The sequence below is a fragment of the Anas acuta genome, chromosome 18 (assembly GCF_963932015.1).
Source record: "Anas acuta chromosome 18, bAnaAcu1.1, whole genome shotgun sequence".
Classification (NCBI taxonomy): Eukaryota; Metazoa; Chordata; class Aves; order Anseriformes; family Anatidae; genus Anas; species Anas acuta.
In genome coordinates this window covers 3,920,694-3,939,056 of record NC_088996.1, presented here as the reverse complement: position 1 = coordinate 3,939,056, position 18,363 = coordinate 3,920,694, and the positions used below count along the sequence as shown (strand labels likewise).

The 18,363-nt window shown below is 62.8% G+C and overlaps 3 protein-coding genes across 8 annotated transcripts in view; 1 reads left to right on the top strand and 2 right to left on the bottom strand.

Annotated features, from left to right (window-relative positions):
* Positions 1 to 268, bottom strand: part of TMEM104 (transmembrane protein 104) — a 39,777-nt gene extending 39,509 nt beyond the window's left edge. For 2 of the 6 annotated variants that reach the window (XM_068654721.1, XM_068654724.1), the window contains exon 1: positions 138 to 268. The gene's annotated coding sequence lies outside the window, so the exon portion shown is untranslated. Of the gene's footprint in view, positions 1 to 108 lie in introns of all 6 variants that reach the window. The other 4 variants (XM_068654718.1, XM_068654723.1, XM_068654722.1 and 1 more) reach the window with 4 other exon arrangements.
* Positions 269 to 358: 90 nt separating this feature from the next.
* NAT9 (N-acetyltransferase 9) lies at positions 359 to 4,621 on the top strand. Its single transcript, XM_068654725.1, has 7 exons — positions 359 to 425; positions 1,273 to 1,411; positions 2,083 to 2,192; positions 3,296 to 3,436; positions 3,667 to 3,726; positions 3,910 to 4,004; positions 4,084 to 4,621. Exons 2-7 carry the CDS (start codon positions 1,335 to 1,337, stop codon positions 4,228 to 4,230), a joined length of 630 nt encoding a protein of 209 aa, XP_068510826.1. The 5' UTR covers positions 359 to 425; positions 1,273 to 1,334; the 3' UTR covers positions 4,231 to 4,621.
* A 2,952-nt stretch (positions 4,622 to 7,573) lies between these two features.
* NHERF1 (NHERF family PDZ scaffold protein 1) lies at positions 7,574 to 16,274 on the bottom strand. Its single transcript, XM_068655004.1, has 6 exons — positions 15,829 to 16,274; positions 10,408 to 10,566; positions 9,691 to 9,844; positions 9,243 to 9,283; positions 8,674 to 8,769; positions 7,574 to 8,587 (listed from the first exon to the last, which is right to left on the bottom strand). The coding sequence occupies exons 1-6, from the start codon at positions 16,228 to 16,230 to the stop codon at positions 8,423 to 8,425; spliced, it is 1,017 nt and encodes a 338-aa protein (XP_068511105.1). The 5' UTR covers positions 16,231 to 16,274; the 3' UTR covers positions 7,574 to 8,422.
* Between the last annotated feature and the right edge of the window lie 2,089 nt (positions 16,275 to 18,363).

Below are 18,363 nucleotides of genomic sequence, written 5' to 3'. Positions count from 1 at the left end.
CCCAAGCCCCCCACAGACCCCACCGGGGCCCCACACAGGGACCCCCCGAGACCCCCAGACCCTCCCCAGGACCCCCAAGCCCTCCCCAGGCCCCCTGACCCGCCGTACCGCAGCCCCCAGGCCCCCCTGCCCCTTACCGGCCGCGGGCACCTCCCCTCCGCCCGCCCCCTCCTCCCGGCCCTGCCCCGGGGCCGCCCCCCGGGCCCCTCAGTGCGCATGCGCGGCGCAGGGAGCGGGGGGCGTGGAGCGGCGGCGGGGAGGAGGGAAAAGCTTCCGCGCACGTGACCGGGCCCCGCGCCTCCGCCCGCGGATTGGAGGGGAGGGGGGTCACGTGGGAGGGAGGGGGCGGGGCCACAGCGCCACGCCGGGTGGGAGGGGGGAGGGGGGAGCGGGGCTGTGCGCATGCGCAGAGGGAGGCGGTGCAGGTAGGGGCGGGGGGGGGGGCAAACAGGGAGCCCCCCACAGCCCGGATCCCAAACCCGGATCCCAATCCCAGCCCCAGATCCCAGCCCTGGATCCCCCCAAAGCCCCAGATCCCAGCCCCTGCTCTTCCCATAGCTCTGGATCCCAGCCCCAGATCCCTCTGTAGCTGATCCATCCCGGCCCTGGATCCCCCCCACAGACCCCAGTCCCAGCCCCAAATCCCCCCATAGCCCCAGATCCCACCACCAGATCCCCCTACAGCCCCCACTTCCAGCCCCAAATCCCCCCATAGCTCCAGATCCCAACCCCAGATCCCCCCACAACCCCCAATCCCAGCCCCAGATTCCCCCAAAGCTCCAGATCCCAGCCCCAGATCCCCCTACAGCCCTGGATCCCATCCCCAGATCCCCCCATAGCCCCCAATCCTAGTCCCAGATTCCCCCAAAGCTCCAGATCCCAGCCCCAGATCCCCCTACAGCCCTGGATCCCATCCCCAGATCCCCCCATAGCCCCCAATCCTAGTCCCAGATCCCCGCATAGCCCCAGATCCCAGCCCCAGATCCCAATCCCAGTCCCAGATCCCAGCCCCAAATCCACCCATAGCCCCAGATCCCAGCCCCAGATCCCCCTACAGCCCCCACTTCCAGCCCCAGATTCCCCCAAAGCTCCAGATCCCAGCCCCAGATCCCCCTACAGCCCTGGATCCCATCCCCAGATCCCTCCATAGCCCCAGATCCCAGCCCCAGATCCCCCAGTCCCAGCCCCAAATCTCCGCCTCGCCCCAGATCCCAGCCCCAGGCATCTCTCTGAGCCCCGTGCAGGGCTGGGGCTGCCACTGCTGCCTTGCAGGGGGCTGCGAGCTCTGTGCCCCCCCGGGCTGCGCGGCGGGCACACGGCCGTGTCTCGGGGCCATGAGGATTAACCAGGACACCGTGCTGCAGGGGAGCAGGGCGACCCTGGTGCCGTACACCCCGGCACACGTGCCCCGGTACGTGGCTCGCGTCCTCCGGGTCTGGTTTCCCTTCCCTTTTTTAGCGTGTTGTTCAGAAAGGTGCTGGCTCGGCAGCTGCAGGGGCCTCTTCCCCATGGGAACAGCACAGAAATTAAAAAAAAGCTGTAGGGAGACAGCGAGTTGTGCCCACCCTGCTCACGGCGGTCATCCCCGAGGTCTGTGCCAGGACTGTGGATTCACAGGGAGGGAAATACCTGGCCGTGGGAGAACAGCCAGCACTTCTAACACTTCTAACATCCCTTGGGATCTCTCTGTAAAGGCCAGGGAGGAGCAGGACTGCAGTGGGTGACCCCAGGCAGCCAAACCTCTGATCAATGCGCTTTGTAAAGCGCTGCCCCGGGCAGCTGCCGGCTCTGCACAAAGGTGGCAGTGTTTGTCAAGCTGTCAGTGAGGCTGTATCGAAAGCAGACGGGCTGAAATCCTGACCCTTGGTGCTGCTGGGTCAGAACTCTTAAAAACTTCCAGCTCGTGTCGTGGCACCTCACACAAAGCCGCAGGATGCACAAACTTTGCTACATGTCCAAGGAGATCGCTGGTTCCTGTTTCACATCCAGCAAGAGGCTTGCAGATACTTCCGAGTTGAGACACGACAGGGCACAGGCAGGTCCTTGGAGCACTCGTGGCCACCGTCCCGCTCTCTTTGCCAGGTACCACGCGTGGATGCAGTCGGAGGAGCTGCAGCACCTGACCGCCTCCGAACCGCTGAGCCTGGAGCAGGAGTACGAGATGCAGCGCAGCTGGCGGGACGACGCAGACAGTGAGGGTCTTAAACACCTGCTAGGAGTGGGTGGCAGGGGGGAGCGGGTCCCTCTCCATCCCGTAAAGGACACAGGGTGGGCTGAGGGCACATGTGAGTGGGCTTTACTGAGCCCGAGGGGGCGTGAGGCTGGTTTCAGTTCCAGCAGCTTTGCCTGAGCACCACGGCACGTTGCCTTCCCCAGCCCAGCTAACATCTGTCTGGTTTCTGTTCTTCCTGGGGCTCTGGGGTTCTTCGTCTCCACTATTTGGAGGCAGATGAACAGCGATAGTTTGAAGCAAGGGGAATATGGACACGGTAACTTTCGAGGGAGATCCGTGCATGTCTGTAGCTGATACGTGCTCAGTACAAACTGTAGCTGGGAAGCTCCTGGGAAGCAGAGAACACCCAGGGCTGTTGGTGTCCTTTTTGTGCAGTTTTTCAAAGGTAAGGATGATTTAATTCGCACAGCATTATCTGCTGGGCTTCTCCAGCACCATCACCACTCCCCAGGACTGATCATCGTCAAAAGGTGGAAGGGAGTTGTATTTTTCCTTAGGATTCGAATTACTTTATAATTACCTGGTCGAGATTAGTTGACTGAATTTGTTCCCTGGCTCTATTACAGGTAATGAATCAGTGCTCATAAAAGCCTCATAGAAATACAGGGAGCTGCAAAATGCCGAGGCTGGCAAAGATCTCAGTCTGGAGATCTTAGCTGGCATTAAAAGCTTTGTTGAGAGCAGCAGTAAAGCGGACCGGGTGAATCACTGGGTGATCCTTGTGCACCAAACAATTCCTCGCCTGAACTTGCTGCAGAGACAAAGCAGTGAGACCTCGGTCGGGGAATGAAAGTTTTCATGCTCCTTTTTACGCAGGCTGTTCCTAGTCTCAGTGTCTGCACGATCCTTTGTGCTCACAACGGGTTTTTCAGAGCATTTCGTATGTTTCTAGGGACGGGAGCAGGCATGCTTGGCGTGGGAGGTGCAATTATTACCTCTTCCTCACTGCTAACATGTGGAAACTGCTGTTCCTTTGCCCGTTGCATGCCTTTGATTTCATCCTTCGGTACTTTGTGAATAATTCGTGCCGTGAGAATGTTGCTTCTTGTCTGTTCTCCACAGAGTGCACCTTCATCGTGCTGGACACGGAGCGCTGGTCTGGGCAGGCACGTGGGGAGGAGGACTGCATGGTGGGGGATGTGAACCTCTTCCTCACCGACACCGAGGATCCGACTTTGGGGGAGATTGAAATTATGATTGCAGGTGAGGTTCTGCTTGCTAGCTTGGGCCTTTGCCACCTTGGCTAAAGCCAGACAGATGTTACTGAGGGCAGATTTTTATTGTCATTGCTTTACCTTGGCTGTTCAGATCTGATCAGCATCCGTTGCTGGCCTGGGACACAGCCTCTTCTGAAAAGTACCCAGCACTGAAAAGTGCCCCTGCTGACTTGTCTCGCCTAACAGGGTGCTGATTTCTGTGGCTCTCCCTTTCAGAGCCCAGCTACCGTGGCAGAGGATTTGGCAAGGAGGCGACCCTGATGATGATGTCCTACGGTAAGGATAGCCCCGGGCACGGGGATGGGAGCAGAGCTGTGATGTGATCTAGAAGCACATATTCGTGCTGAGGTAGAGGGTAGTAAGAGGTGCACCCGCCTCAGAAATTGGAGTCCTGTGTCTTTGTAGAAGTGGCAGCCCAGCAGGTAACAGGAATGCTTGTCTTTCTGGTTTCTTTTGTAGGAGTGACAGACCTGGGCATCACCAAATTTGAGGCTAAGATCGGCCAGGAAAACGAAGCCAGCATTTGCATGTTCAAGAAGCTTCATTTTAAGGAGGTGTGGTAACTGCCCAGAGAACACGAGCAGCACTTGTGCTATGACTGGGGCTCAGCTTTTTTTATTCTGTGTGCTCCAGGTTGCTGTGAACAGCGTTTTCCGGGAGGTGACGCTGAGGCTGGACATCAGCGATGAAGAGAAACGATGGCTCCTGGACCAGACAAGCCACGTGGAGAAGAAAACCTACAGTGAAGTGAAGCTGCCAGCCGGAGAGCTGGAGACCTGACGGATACAGCCAGGCACAGGCCTGGGCTCCAGGGAGGAGCTGACCCTGGTGGGGAGGTCTGAGCGTGGCTGACACCTCCGCATTGTTTTGGTCTGTCTCCTTTGGTTACGTTGTCAGCTGGTCACCTTTGCACTTTCTTGCAACAGCCCGGAATGCTGAAATTTGGACCTGGCGAACAGCCACCAGCTGACAGACCTGGTTGGGAATGACTCCGTAACTTTAACGTGCTGTTCCAGCACAGCCTAAATCACCAGCAGTTAATTGATTCCTGGTGCAACCTGTTTGTGGACAGGCAGTACCCAGTGTTCCTGCTTCCCTTGGAGCAGGATTCCTCAGTGCGACAGAAGTCTGAGAACTCTGGTGGCTCTGCTCTTTTTTGAATAATAAAAAAAAAAAGATAAAAATCTGAGGTTCCTGAGCGTGATCTTCTTTGGGTGGTGAAAGGGTGGTGAGGCCAACAGAGCCTCCCTTCTGGGACTCTGAACCCTATTTTCTGGGGTGCGGTGGGCGCTGCTGGATATGAGAGAGGCCTGGGTGTGGGTGAGCACAGCCAAAGGGAAATGCTGGCCCCCTTTCAACTCTGGGGCTGGGTTGGTAAGGGAATTAGTGAGGTGAGGAATTCCTGGCTGATTGTTCTGCTCAAAGAGAGCCAGGATAGCGTTTTCTCACAAGGAAAGATGGCACAGACCGGTGGGATACCACAGCTCCTCAGTCCCCCAAAACTACTGAATCACAAAAAAAATTACAAAGATTGAAGGAGTCAACCTGTTAATGTGATTAAAACCACCAGGATCAGCCAAGCAAGACCAGAGCACAGCCTCTCTGTGCTCTTTATGTGACCAGGGGAACTGGCAGCTGCAGGAGGCTGCCGAGACAAAACCCTGCTCTGCTCAGCCCTGGGCCTGGGCACACGGGTGTCTGGTACGAGCGTGGACCTGGAAACCTCAGGCCATCAGCTGGGAAGTGATATTTCACTTCATTTTATCTGCTGTTATCACAGCAAGAAGGAAAACACATCTAAAGGAAGACAGAAAAGTGATATCCCTCTTCAAGGCAGCTCAGGCTGCGAGCATCACTCACCGGGGCAGAAACCTTTAGGGTAAGAATCAGCCTGTGGTACACCCGAGGTCTGTTGCTGACAAAGAGCCATTTGTCTGACTCATTCTGGACGGAGTTTTTAGTGCAGTTATTTAACCCGACCTTCCCTGCCCGACTCAGCGCGCTCTCCTTGGCAGGGAAGATGTCTCAAAGAAGAGGTGGGGAGGATAACTCATGGGGTGTTCCCCCACTGTAAGGGCAGCTGTAATGGCTAATTGGAGACCAGAAATGATTTGTTCCAGTTAGGAAGTATCAGATAATAGCTCGCAGATCCGCACAGGGCTGTTGTTACCGGAGACTGGTAGGCTCTGGAAATTTTAGTGCCGCTTTGGCAGTATTTTTAGGGCCTGGGAGTCGGAGTTTTCCAATTTTAGTTCAGTTAAATAAATCAGCACTATGAATAATATCACAACCAGGCGTAGGAACCAAGTGCGTAGCGTGGTATTTTAAACAAGTCTTTCACAGGGATTTTGTTGTAGCAGAAGCTGAGTGCAGCGATCAGTTGAAGAGCAGCTCCGCTTCCAGATGGGGTCGAAGTTACAGGGCCTAGTGAGCCTTGGGCTCCTCAACACCAGCTGGGTGGGGGTGGATTTTGTTCTCCAGGACAGCATTTGCAGAACCTGATGGCATCACGCTCCTTTCTTTGACTTCTGTGGGTTCCTGACACCAGGCTGTCCTGATCCAGAGCCCCTAGGGCCGAGGCCTGGGGGAAAACACAGGAAGGGCGGCCTGGTGCTGGAGGGGTGCAGCAGCTCCATTTGGGCGGCTGTAGGGTCTGGGTTTAGGGTCTGGGATGATTGGGGACCCGGTAACGAGCACCCCACGGCCCCCAAACCCCCTGCCCCCAGCTGGGGCTCCCCCTGCTCTCCCCCCCCTCTGGGAGCCCCCTCAGCTCCTTCCCTGGCTCTCCCCAAGCTGGGGTGCACCCAGCACTGCCTGGAGGGGACAGGGTAAGGGCTCACCCTTCTCCCATCGCCCAGCCCGGCCCAGGGATGTGCTGGTCTCACAGGACAGCCCCGCTTGGCCCCCAGGCAGCCACCAGAGCCCGGGTGCTGCTGCGCTCCCGCGGTTGCTCCGGCACCGCCGAGCTCCCTGCCTGGCATCCCTGGTGCCCAGGCAACGCCGAGCCCGGGCAAAACCTTCACCCTGGCAACCCGAAACAAGGTTGGGTCTGTCCCCGAGCCCCCCCACGTGAGAACCGGCGCCCAGGCTGCTGCGATGAGGAGAAGAGGCGATGCACAGCCCAGGGCTGCGGGCAGGAGATGCTCCCGGAGCCCGCTGGGTGCCCCCCAGGCCTGCCCCTGGCCCCCCAGGGGTGTTCTCAGCCTGCAGCACATATCAACCCCCCTGTGCCCAAAGGGTTTCACAGCTCGGATGTGTATTTTAATCCAACTGCAAAACTGGTGATCTTTCAGGAAACCCACACAAAACGGAGGCTCCCAGGATTGCCCCAGCCACACTCCTAGTCCAGGACCCAGCCCCGAGCTACCTTGCAGCACCCTGGGGGGGCCTCCTGAAGCCCCCATCCCCTTCCCAGAGCGGTTACTGCTGAGCCCCCCCCGTGCCCTCCCGCTGCAGGAGGGCTTAGCTCCGACCCAGTAAGCTGCACAGGGCTTAAAAATAGCCCCGGGACGCCAGCCCAGCACCCTCACCTGCAGCCTCCATCCTCTCCAGGAAGGGGTCAGCCCCCCACCCAGGGAATCCCCCCAAAGTCCCACCCAGGACAAGCAGCCCCCTGCCCTCCTCCAGCCTGTATGGGGGCTCAGGGGCACTCCAAACCCCACTGGAGGGGCTGGGGGCAGTTTGGGGCTGCCCCCCTCCCACCCAGCCGGCAGCCACATCCCTCAGGGCAGATTAGAGCAGGGCAGCCTGGCACTGCCCCCCCTCTGTGGGATTTAAACCCATTAATCCCCTTGAGGCATTAACCCATGCTGGGACCAGCCCCATCCGTCCCAATCCCCCCAGCCCAGCACCCAAACTGGGCCCAGTGTGGGCCCATCACAGCCTAACCCCCCAGCAGGGGGGGGTTAAATCAGAAAACCAGGCTGTGCCAAAGCAGCTCGGAGGGGCTCCATGGCTGGAAATTTAAAATAAAACCCACAAAGGCATCTAAAGCATACCCATTCCCCAAATAGACAGCCCCAGCCCGGTTGTAGGACCCCCAAGGGGACACGGGGATCCCCACGGCACCAAGTCCTGGGGCCGGGGACACGCAGCTCCGGAAGGATTTGTCCTGCAGCTGGGCTCGTGAAGTCAGGAAGATTTATTCCAGTCAACAGAATTTCTCTCGAGCTCGAAAGCACGGCACTCGACCGCGAAACACGGAAACAAAACGTCCACAGGAAGAATTTCCACAAAATACGTTTTTTAAAAAAAAAAAAAAACAAAAAACAAAACAAACGGTGTGATTGGAAAACCTCTTATTTGGGAAGGAAAAAAAAAAAAAGACAGGCTATTGAGAACCCTTTAAATTAAACAGTGTGAGATGCAAACCCCGATCGTCTCTGCCTCCAGCAGGGAGCAGGAGCACAGGAGGTGATTATTGCTTGCTCCAGACACCCTCTTTTCTCCCAAAACAGCCCTGGGGCAAGGTGCCATGGGATGTCCCTGTCCCTGTGGGGATCCGGGGCGAAGGGACGGGGTCACGGTGGACGGACACTGCCAGGCAGGGGGGAAGAGCACCGACCTGGGAGGAATCGTGTGGTCGGGGGCTGGGCAGAGGTCACCAAAAGCCTCAGGTTTGGAAGAAAAAAAGGGAGATTTGGGATGGGGGTTGGGGTGGGAGAAGAGCTGGTAGAGGGGACCAGAAGCGTTGGGCATCGAACCTGGCCACCCTCAAGTCACCAACCCCCCCAAATCTCCCCTTTCTGCCTAGCCAGGAGCACAGGACTTCAAGCCGGGGCTGGGGGGGCACCCAGGGGCCAGGCTGGAAGCGGGGGGCACCCCCAGCACCCCTCCGCTCGCCCTCCCAGGGACGCTCACCGGCCACCAAACCCCGTCCTCCGTGGTGGGGTGGCAGGGACGAGAGGGACGAAGGAGAGGCCGGGGAGAGAAAAGGGGGGCCAGGAGCCCTGGCCCCCGCCCCGAGGCGGTTTCACAGGTTGCTGAACAGTTCGTTTTTCTTGCTCCAGTCCATCTGGGGCGCCCGCTTGCTGGTGCGCTTCTGGTGGGCCCGCTCCTTGGCCACGGCCAGCGGGATGTCGAGGTCCAGGAGGGAGCCGGACGCCGAGCTGCGCTTGTCCCCCTCCAGCACGCCGGGCTGCGGGGCGAGAGGACGCTCAGTGCCACGGTGGGGGGCTTCTCACCCCGGTCCCCCCCCTCTCTTTTGCCTGCTCCCATCCCTACCTCGCTGCGGGTCTCGCTGCCGTCGGGTGACGTGGCCAGCACGGGGCTGGGGGACCTCTCGGACGCCGAGCTGGAGCGCAGCTCCTCGCTGTTCTCCTGGGGGGGGCAGAGCGAGGATGAAGAGGTGGGAATGGGGTTTGGGAATCACCCCCAGGGCTGCTGCAGGTCCTGGGGGTGGAGGGGAGCTGACTGAAATCCTTCCTCCCGGCTCGTAATCCGCTGAGAGCTCCAGCATAATAAATACCTCCAGTGCTGCCTGAGTGGGGCTGGGAGGATTAAAGGCTGGCCTGGCTGCAGGAGGAGGAGGAGGAGGAGGAGGAGGAAGGCTGCAGGACTGGCTGCACAAGGGCCCCTGGCCACGCAGCATCGTGAGGAAGGACACGAGGCATCGCAGACACCTCCGTGATGCTCAGCCCCACAGGAGACCCTGTCCCTGGGGGGCACCAGCAGTCCCTGGGGGCATCACCCACCCACGGGCAGAGAACGGAGGGACTCCTAAACCGTGCCCAGAGCTTGGTAAAAGAGCTTGGTTTTAATTTAAAAATTAAATAAGTGAAAACCACTCTTACCTTCTCTATATCACCGTTGGCAACAGGTTCTGGCAGGGGACCTGTGGGGAGAGGACACGGGTCCTGATGGATGGGCTCACCCTGCCCTCTCCCACCCCACCCTGTGGTGCCCCTTGCACCCAGCCCCGAACCCCTGAGCTCTCCTCACCCCCAAATTCTGCCCATGGGGCAGGGAGGGGGCCAAGGCCAAGCTGAGGAGAGCGAAGAGCACCCGCGTGCCCTCCCTGAGCCATAAAACCTGTCAAAGAGTAACCGGCAGGGCCATAAACCCTCCTCCCCGCACGCCCCACAGCCACGTGCCTCGCACGAGGCCTTTATCTGGGCGTGGAGCTGGCACAACGGGGCTGCTCTGAACAAAATCCCCTCTCCCAGCGCTCGGGGGCTGCCCCCAAGCAGATCCCCAGGGCCTGGGGACAAGGTGACCCCGCAGTGCTGGCGCCGGACCCACCTGCCAGGTGCGCCTCCGAGGGCACCACCTTGCACTTCTTGAAGAATTCATCCGTGAGGACGTCCACCACCAGCAGCTTGGTGTCGTCGCCACCCTCCTTGATGGCAGCCACCACGCTCGCGTGCTGCTTGCCCTCCACCGAGACCCCGTTCACCTGTGGGTATCAGCACACCGTCACCGCGGGGCAGCGGGGACACCGCTCCTCCCGGCCCCGCACACGGCCCTGCCACAGCCCCCCACCGACCTCCGGGGATGTGTGGGGATTAGCGGGCAGGAAAACCTCATTAAAAGCAGATTTTCTCGGAGTGATTAGCACGGGATTGCACCGGCCGTGCTGGCAGGAGCGTGGGCATGTGCCAGGATGGGGCTCCTCCAGGTGGTCCCCAAGGAGCCCAAAGCTTCGCCCCCACCCTGGTCACCGCGCACAGCCCAGGACCCACGGGGTGCGCTGATCCCCACCCGGGGACAGCCCAGGGAGAGCCGTGCCCCGTGTGGGTGACGGTGACAACCTGGGTGACAGCAGCTTATCTCCCAGGGGGTGAATCAGGGCTCGGCTGCACCCCTGGGTGGGAACGGCTCTGCCCTGAGTCACCATGCCCCAAAAGGGCAGCTCCTGGGCACCGCCACGCTGAGCGGCCCCATCAGTGACATTCTGAGTTTTGGGGAGCCCCAACCCGAGTTTCGGGGAGCCCAGGCACCCCCCACCCCGTCACCCACCTCGACGATGCGGTCCTGGGGACGCAGCCCCGCTGCCTCGGCCGGCGAGTCGGGGTCGACGGCGCGGATGTACTGCCCCGGGCGGCTCTTGTCGCTGTGCAGGTTGAAGCCGTAGCCATTGGGGCCCTTCTTGATGTGGCACAGCCGGGGACGCAGCTCCTGAGAGGGGACAGCGAGGGGACAGCTGTAGGACGACCGCCCCTAACCCCTTTCCACCGTGAGCAGGGCCACAGACCTGCACCCACAGCCGGGACACCGGGTCCTGGAACACCCCATGAACACCCCATGAACCCTGGCCCTCGTTAATTGGGCGCAGGGCACGCTAATTGCGGTGAAATATTACGGCAGGCTGTTATTACGTGCATCCTGAGACCAGGCCCTTCCTTTTGGGATCAGGCTTGCAATCACCATTTGCAGGTGGAGGAGGAAGCAGTTTGGGCTGGGGGCAGGCACCCACATCCCACCCCACCCAGGAACCTGCGGGGACCCTCCCCGCTCCCCCAGCACCCCACAAGGAAGGGACACGTGGAACCGCTGCTCCCCGGGGACAGGGAGCAGGACCCACAGCACCCCAATGCCCGGCCACGACCCTCAGCGATTGCAAAACCCCAAACCTGCCGGATTGGGGTGATGGCACGTGGGACATTCACCTGCCCCGGAGGCACCACCCAGCCCGCCCACGATGCGCCCCGACCCGCCCCGTCTCGGGGAAACCGAGCAGGGCAGCCACCCGCTCCCAGATAAAACCCTTTAAGGGTGGGGGTCCCTACTGCTAACCCCGAGCAAGAGGGAAATAGGAACAGCCCGGCAGTGTGGTGTACGTGAGCTGCACTCGCTGCCCAGTGGAGACAACTTTTATAGATCTACACGGAGGGGCTTGAGCCATATTTATATTAAATACGTAAAAGTTGCCTGTGGTTGCTGATAACCTTGATCGTTACCTCCCGATCTTGGGTAGGGATTCCCCAGCAGCTTGAGTCCCCACAGCATTCCCCACTAGGGCTTTTATTGCTCGTTAACACCATCTCTTGTCCTCTGGCACCCGAACACCCCAGGGATGTGCGTGCACAGCAGGAATTTCCTGACACATTTGCCCTGTGCTGCCCTGAACCGGGTGCATCCACATGACGCCGCGAAGCTCCCCTGGATAACCTCAGTCCTTGGGGCCAGCACCAAGGACGGTCACCAAGGACGGTCACGGCCTTGGGGCCAGCACCAATGCAGGTGACACATTTATGACGGGCACCGGATCAGCCCAGCCTGGGTGACAGCCCCGCTGCCGCGATAACCCCGCTCCTCTTGCACAACGCCTTCCTGCGGGGCCAAGGCTGGCTGCCACGGCTCGCCAACGCCCAGCCGGGCCCGCAGGGGACCGAAGGTGACAGGGGGACCGTGCCAGCAGCCAGAAGGAGCCAGCGGTGCTCGCATCCTGCCCCAGCCACGGGAGCCCGCGGTGATGCTCGCAGCACCCCCGGAGAGGGTGGGATTGCAGCACCCAGCCCTTGGGGAGGGGGTCCTTGTCCCAAAGGTGGAGGAAGCGGTGATGCTGCGTGTCCCTGCCACTGCCTGCCTTTGGGATTCGCTGCCCTTGGCAGAGCCGCGGGGTTGCTCCACGCCGATAGCTCGGGACAAAGCCCGAGGGAGCACCCTGCGAGCGGGCACTGGCAGCGCGCCCGGGAGAGGAGGAGGATTTGGAGAGCAGAGCGTTGGCACCTCGGGGCAGGGGGACGCAGCTGCTCAGCTCCACCAGCGAGGCACCGAGCCCTAAAATGCAGCCAGGAAAGGCAGGAGCAGCCAGGGACAAGGGCGAGAGGGTTTGGGGTGGGTGCCCAGGGTGTGGGGCAGGATCCTGCATGACTGCACGAGGAGCTGGGCAGGAGGATAATGGAAGTAGCCCTAATTTCTCTAAGCTGCCTTGTCCTCGAGCGCCGGCAGCCCTTGTGCTGCGCTCGGGGGTGGATTATCCGCACAGCCTCATCACGAGCTCTCCTGCACCTCCCGCGGGGATGGCGCTGGGTGAAGCCGGGCTCAGCACGGGACCCGCAGCCATCAGGGTCCCATCCATGGCCACAGGGGGGTCCCCAGGCAGGGCACAGCCCCCCTTTGCCAAAAGGACACCCGCATCGCTCCAAGAACCCGCGTGGGACTGGAGCACCCTGCCCCGGGGAGGGGATTTGGGGCTGATCCTCCCCATCCCAGGGGGATGGAGAACCCGCAGAGCCGCCGTGCTCGCGGCCTGCTGACAGCTCTCAGGGCAGCTTTTGAAGGCCCAGCTTCCAGGAAGCTCCCTGCAGCCCTGCGAGAAGCCCCGAGCCCGTAGGCGGCCCCGAGCAGCTGCGTTTTGGGGTTACTCAGAGAGAAACACGCCGGCTCTGAGGACGCCCAGGCCAGCAAATTCACACGGGTCCTGAAATCTGGCACATACATTCGGGCCTCATACAAAGGGGATGCAAAGCAGCCTCTTGCAGCATCCCCGTCACGTAGCGCTGGACTGGAGCTGCTTTTCATGCAGCCCACTCCTGCTCCCAAACGCTGCTGGCTCGGGAGGAAATTTCATTCATTTCCTCGTTCAACTCCAGCTACCCCAGCGCAATGCTCCCAGCCGGGAACTGCCCCTCTCTGCACCCCCAGGACCCCAAAACCCCAGCTCCGGGAGGCTCAGCCGGGTTTCCCAGGGGGAAGCAAGCACTAAATTTAGGAATTGAGGACTGAATCTGCAAGAGGGAGGCTGAAGGAGCCGGGCAGGGCTGGCATTCAGCAGCAGGAGCTTTGCCCTGGTGGCAGCAGCCCCAGCCCGTGCCAGGGCAGCGGCTGGCAGCCACCGGAGCTCCGCGAGCACGAAACTTTCTCAAGACGCTCCCCAGGCAGCTGGAGCCTCCGGAAACCCACACGGGGGGAGGACACGGCGAGCTGCCACCGCCCCCAGCCCAGCACCGGGGACGGTTCCCTGCCCTACAGAGGGGCCAGACCCCAAGTTCAGCCACCTGGCACCGGCCCCGGCCATGCAAAACCGCCCTCGGCACGGTGCGGGTGCCCCTGGATCCCTTTTGTAGGGGTGCAGCTGCCTTCAGCCCGCACCCAGCTGCAGGGCAGGGAGCTGTGGGGGTGGCCCCTGCTATGGGGAGAGCTGTGGGGTCGCAGAGGGCAAGCGGGGACAGATCCTGCCCCGACACGGGAAGGTTTAAATCCTCGGGGGGTGCCGTGCAGGAAGCCTGACAGCCAGCTCTCCTGGCAGCGAGCGTCTCCGGGCTTGCTAAGCAAATAAAGGCAAGTCCAGCCCAACAAAGCAAACAGGACTCTGACACATGCAAACCTCCCGCTCCCCGCCGGGACCGGCGCTGGGAGAATCCCCACGGCCGCCGCGGGGAAGGGCAGGGCTCGGGGGCCGCGGGACAGGCACACGGCGTGCCCGGCGTCCCACGGGGCGGCTTCCCAGCACGGCGAGCACCCAACCGAGGCGACGTCTCCAAAGCTTTGTTTTTTTCCCCAGCTTGGGGCCAGGCCCTGCCCTCCCCCCAGCCACAGGGTTTTTCCTGCTACCTGTTGAGAAACCGTCTGGGGCTGCGGGCGGGCGAGCAGCAGTGGCAGCCGCTGTCACCAGCGCCACCGACTTCCTGCTCTCGTGCAGAGAGAAACTGCTGGTGCTAACGGTGCACCCCCAGCTCACCCCAAGCCTTTGGGTACCCTGAGCTGACCCCAAGCCTTCGAGCACCCCCAGGATCACACAGCTGACCTGCTTCCCTGGCCGATGGTGCTGGGGTCTCATCCCCGTGGGGAGCCGCACATCCTCGAAGCGCCCTCAGCCCCACGAGCAGGGCAGGGAGCTCACCCAAGCCACGTTAGATAAGGCCCTTTTATTTTTTTCCAGCTCGTGGAGGGATGTCTGGGCTGAAGGCATGCACAGAAGGTCTCGCTAGCCCGGGGGGAGCGCTGGCACCGCGACATATGGGAGGCGGGCACGTGCCCCCTGCACGGGGAGGGAGCACAGCCTGGCCGGGAGGATGCTGCAGGCGCAGAGGCCGCGTGTTCCTACCCAGAGCATCCTGCCCCACTCCCCCAGACGGGAGAGATTTGTACCCCCATGGCCACCAGACCCCCAGGGGGGTGCCGGAGGGGTGCCTTAGCCAGGCAGGGACCCTACGGGTGTCCCACTGTGTGCCAGCGGGGCTGGGGGAACACGCAGCTGGCACCGAGCTAAAGTCCAACGGGGACACGAGGAGTAAAAACACCTGATCCTCAGCAAAACCCCGCAGCACGACAGCTCTGCCAGGCATCAAAGTCCATCCGGGACCAACCCTGCGTTGGTGCCCGTCCCAGAGCCGCAGCAAAGCGCCGTGCTGGCACCGGGGGTATCGGGGAGGTCGGGCACCTGCGTCAGTCCCTGGGATTGTCCCCAGCCTGGGGACACCGCGCTGGCCCTGCCTGCTTCCCGGGAAGCCCATCCCCATCTGTGTTGGGACAACAAACACCCGTTTTCAGCGGGTAAACAAGAAGCTGTATTATCTTCGGCAGCCCCGAGCGTCTCTTAGAAACCGCTGCGGGCAGGAAAGGTCAGAAATTTCTCAATTCCTCACCTCTACATCGCTTTGTTTGTGCAACCGCTGACTCCTACGCGCTGTTAGGGCCGACATTCCTGACCTGTTGTCCATCCCCCGGGACCCACAGACCCCGCTCCAGGCTCCCCCATCCCTGCTGTGCACAGAGACCCGGCACGCTCAGGGCACGAGTGGCTGCTGCCAGCTCCTGGAGCCGCAGCCCCAAATCTTCGCTCGACCGAGGCTTTTTGCTGCGTTTTGGAGCTGCTCAACACTAAAAAAAAACCTCACAGCAGCCCGGGCTGGGGCTCCCCGGTGCTTTGAAGGCAAAAACACACAGCGGGGCCGGATGCTGCTGGCTGGGGGGGGGGGGAGCAGAGCTGCTCAGCCCCCGTGCAAACACCGTGGGCAGCAGCAAAGCGAAACCCCGCTTCCAAACCGCAGCCCCACAGGGGTCAGAGGGCGGCGGGATGGGGCCAGCAGCTCCCCAGGTGCCGCTGTGCCCACTCGTGGTCCTCAGCCTCACGCCCCCGCAGCTTCCCGGGGGGGTTTGACCCCGTTTTGCTCATCCCGCAGCACAGGGATGGGGGCGGGCAGGGAGCCCACGCTGGGGCTGCTCCTGCTGGGGGTGCAGAGCCGGGTGAACCCTGAACACCCCCAAAACACCCTCAGGACCCCAAAATCGACCAGCAGCGAGCACAAACCGCGGTGTAAGCGCGTTGCAAACCAGCAAACAAAGGACAAAGCCGGCACCGAGGCCGGCCGGGCTGCAGCGCTCCCCGCCGGGCACCGCGGCGCCACCGGCCCGGGGGGGGGACGACAAAATCTCTCTAGGGGTGTAAAACGCCGCCTGCCCCCCCCTTCCACCCCCTGCCCCCCAAATTACCCGCTCGCTGCCGCCGCTGCTCCTCTCCTGCAGCACGGGCTCCGCCGTCGGGGGGTCCCGCTGAGCCTCGCCGCCGTCGGGGGGGCTCGGGGGCTTGTGCGGGGGCTCCTCGGGCTGCTGCGGCTGCACGACCAGGAGCCGCACGGAGCCGGCGGCCGCCCGGATCCGCTCCACCACCTGCTGGTGGCTCTCCCGCTCCACGTTCGCCCCGTCCACCTCCAGCAGGCGGTCCCCGGCCAGCAGCCCGGAGCGCTCGGCCGGCGAGCCGGCTTCCACCAGGCGGATGAACTGGCCCGGCTTGCCCTTCTCGCCGTGCAGGTGGAAGCCGTAACCGTCCGGGCCCTTCTCCAGGCAGCACAGCCGCGGAGCCGCCGCCGCGGGCCCCGTCGGGGCGCTGCTCATGGCGCCGCCTGCACCGCGCCCGCTCTGCGCCGCCCCGCGCCCCGCCGACGGCTTTTATAGCCAGGGGCGGGGCCGCCGGGGGGAGGCGGCCAATCGGAGGGAGAGGGGGGCGTGGCCTCCTCCCGATTAGGAAAAAAGGGGCGGGGTTATGCAAATAGAACGCGACTGGGCGGGGCTATGGAAATGAGGCCCCGCCCCCGTGGCGCGCCCCGGCCCCGAGGGCGCGGGGGTTGGGGGGGGCGCCCCGGGGCCATGTGGGGTCGCCCCCTGACCCCCTCTGCAGCCCCACTGCCCCGTGGGGTCGCCCCCTGACCCCCGTGGGGGTGCACCCAGGTCGCTGTGGGGTCGCCCCAGTTCCCCACTGCAGCCCTGCTGCCCCGTGGGGTCATCCCCTGACCCCCATGGGGTTGCCCCTGACCCCCTCTGCAGCCCCACTGCCCTGTGGGGTCGCCCCCTGACCCCCATGGGGTTGCCCCCGACCCCCCTGTTTAGCCCTATTCCCCCGTGCGGGCGCCCCCAGTGCCCTGTGGGGTCACCCCTTCCCCCTGCCGCAACCTCAGTCCCCCATAGGGTCCCCCCTGCTCCCCCATGGGGTTCCCTCCAACTCCCTCTGCCAACCCTTTGCCCCATGGGGCCACCCCCAGTGTCCCTTGGGGCCACCCCAGCTCCCCACTGCAGCCCCACTCCCCCCATGGGGTCACCCCTGGCCCCCTGTGGGGTGACCCCCGCCCCCTGCTGCAGCCCTGCTCCCCTATGGGGCCGCCCCAACTCCCCTGTGGGATCACCCCTAAACCCCTCTGCAGCTCCGCTCCCCTGTGGGGTCACCCCCAGCCCGCAGTGGGGTCACCCCACCGCCCGTTGCAGGGTGCACAGAAGTGAAAGGAGCAGGGAGAAGCTGCCCGGCACGGGAAAGGGGAAAAGCTGCAGGGAGGCCGCGCACGCTGGTGACCCGCTGGGTGGTGGGAACGGGAACGCAGCCCCCAAACCGTCCCCAGCCCCTGCTCAGCACCCGGCTCCGCGGGCACGGGGCGCTCCCCGGCTGGGCAACCCCCGGGGGCTCGGCTGTGCCACGGCCCTGCCCTGCTCTGCGCCCTCCTGGAAAGCAGAAGTGGCCGCAGGGGGCTGTGGAAATGGGGAGCTCAGGTTTTGGGGTCAGCCTGGGCTGCGGGGGCAGATCTCGCTGCCGGGCTCCGCGGCCTCAGCTGGAGTTCAGCCCGGCCAAAGGTCCTCGGGGCCGCTTAATTAAGCAGAGTTAATTGTGCCCCAGCCAGCTGGGGAGGACGGGAGGCTCTGCTCCGGCCCCGTGGGGCTGCGGAGGGCTGAGAAGCGCCGGGGGAAGGCAACGACACCGGGAGGGATGGGGAGCAGGGGGGGGCCGCCCGTCTCCTCGCCCCGCTGAGCATCACCCCGCTGCCGCTCGGCCCTGAGAACGGCACCGGGAGGAATCCCACAGCAGAGGAGGAAACCAACGGGAGAAAACCAGGCCAAGCGCCCGGTGTGCCCGGCACGGCCCCGCAGCGCAGGGGCTGCGAGCACCAAAACCCCCCCCGGATCTCCTCATCCGAGGCGGGGAGCAGCGGGCGAGCTTTTCGGGGAAGGCTCCTCGAATTCAGGAAACAAAACCCGGCCCTGGCGGGGCTGCTGCGAGCCTGGAGCCCCGATAAGGAGGAGAGGAAACAGCCGGCACCGTGCTTGGGGCACCGCGCTCGGGTCCCCGGCGGAGCTTGGGGTGCTGGGGACACCGCTGGGGACACTGCTCCAGCAACCCCAGGACGCTGGCACAGCTCGTGCCGGAGGGTGGGGAACAGAAAAGAGCCGACGTCTGCTTGTGCTGCAGCTCTCCAGCATATTTTTTTTTTTTTTTTTGCCGACCTCAGCCAAGAGGCGGATGCCATTGGTGGGAAGCCGGAGTTATTTGGGGAATGCTGAACTCCGCACCGCCGGAGCAGCAGGGGAGGAGGTTGGTTTTAATTTAACCGGCCGTGCTCAGCCCTCCCCTCTCACCTTTGGACTGGCTGAAACGTGCGGGCAGAGCCCTGGCGAGGAGCAGGGGGCAGCGGGGGCTTCTCCCACCCCGAGGCACCGCGGGGGTCCCGGGGGTCCCCGTCCCGCTCCCCTGCAGCCCGGCCGCGG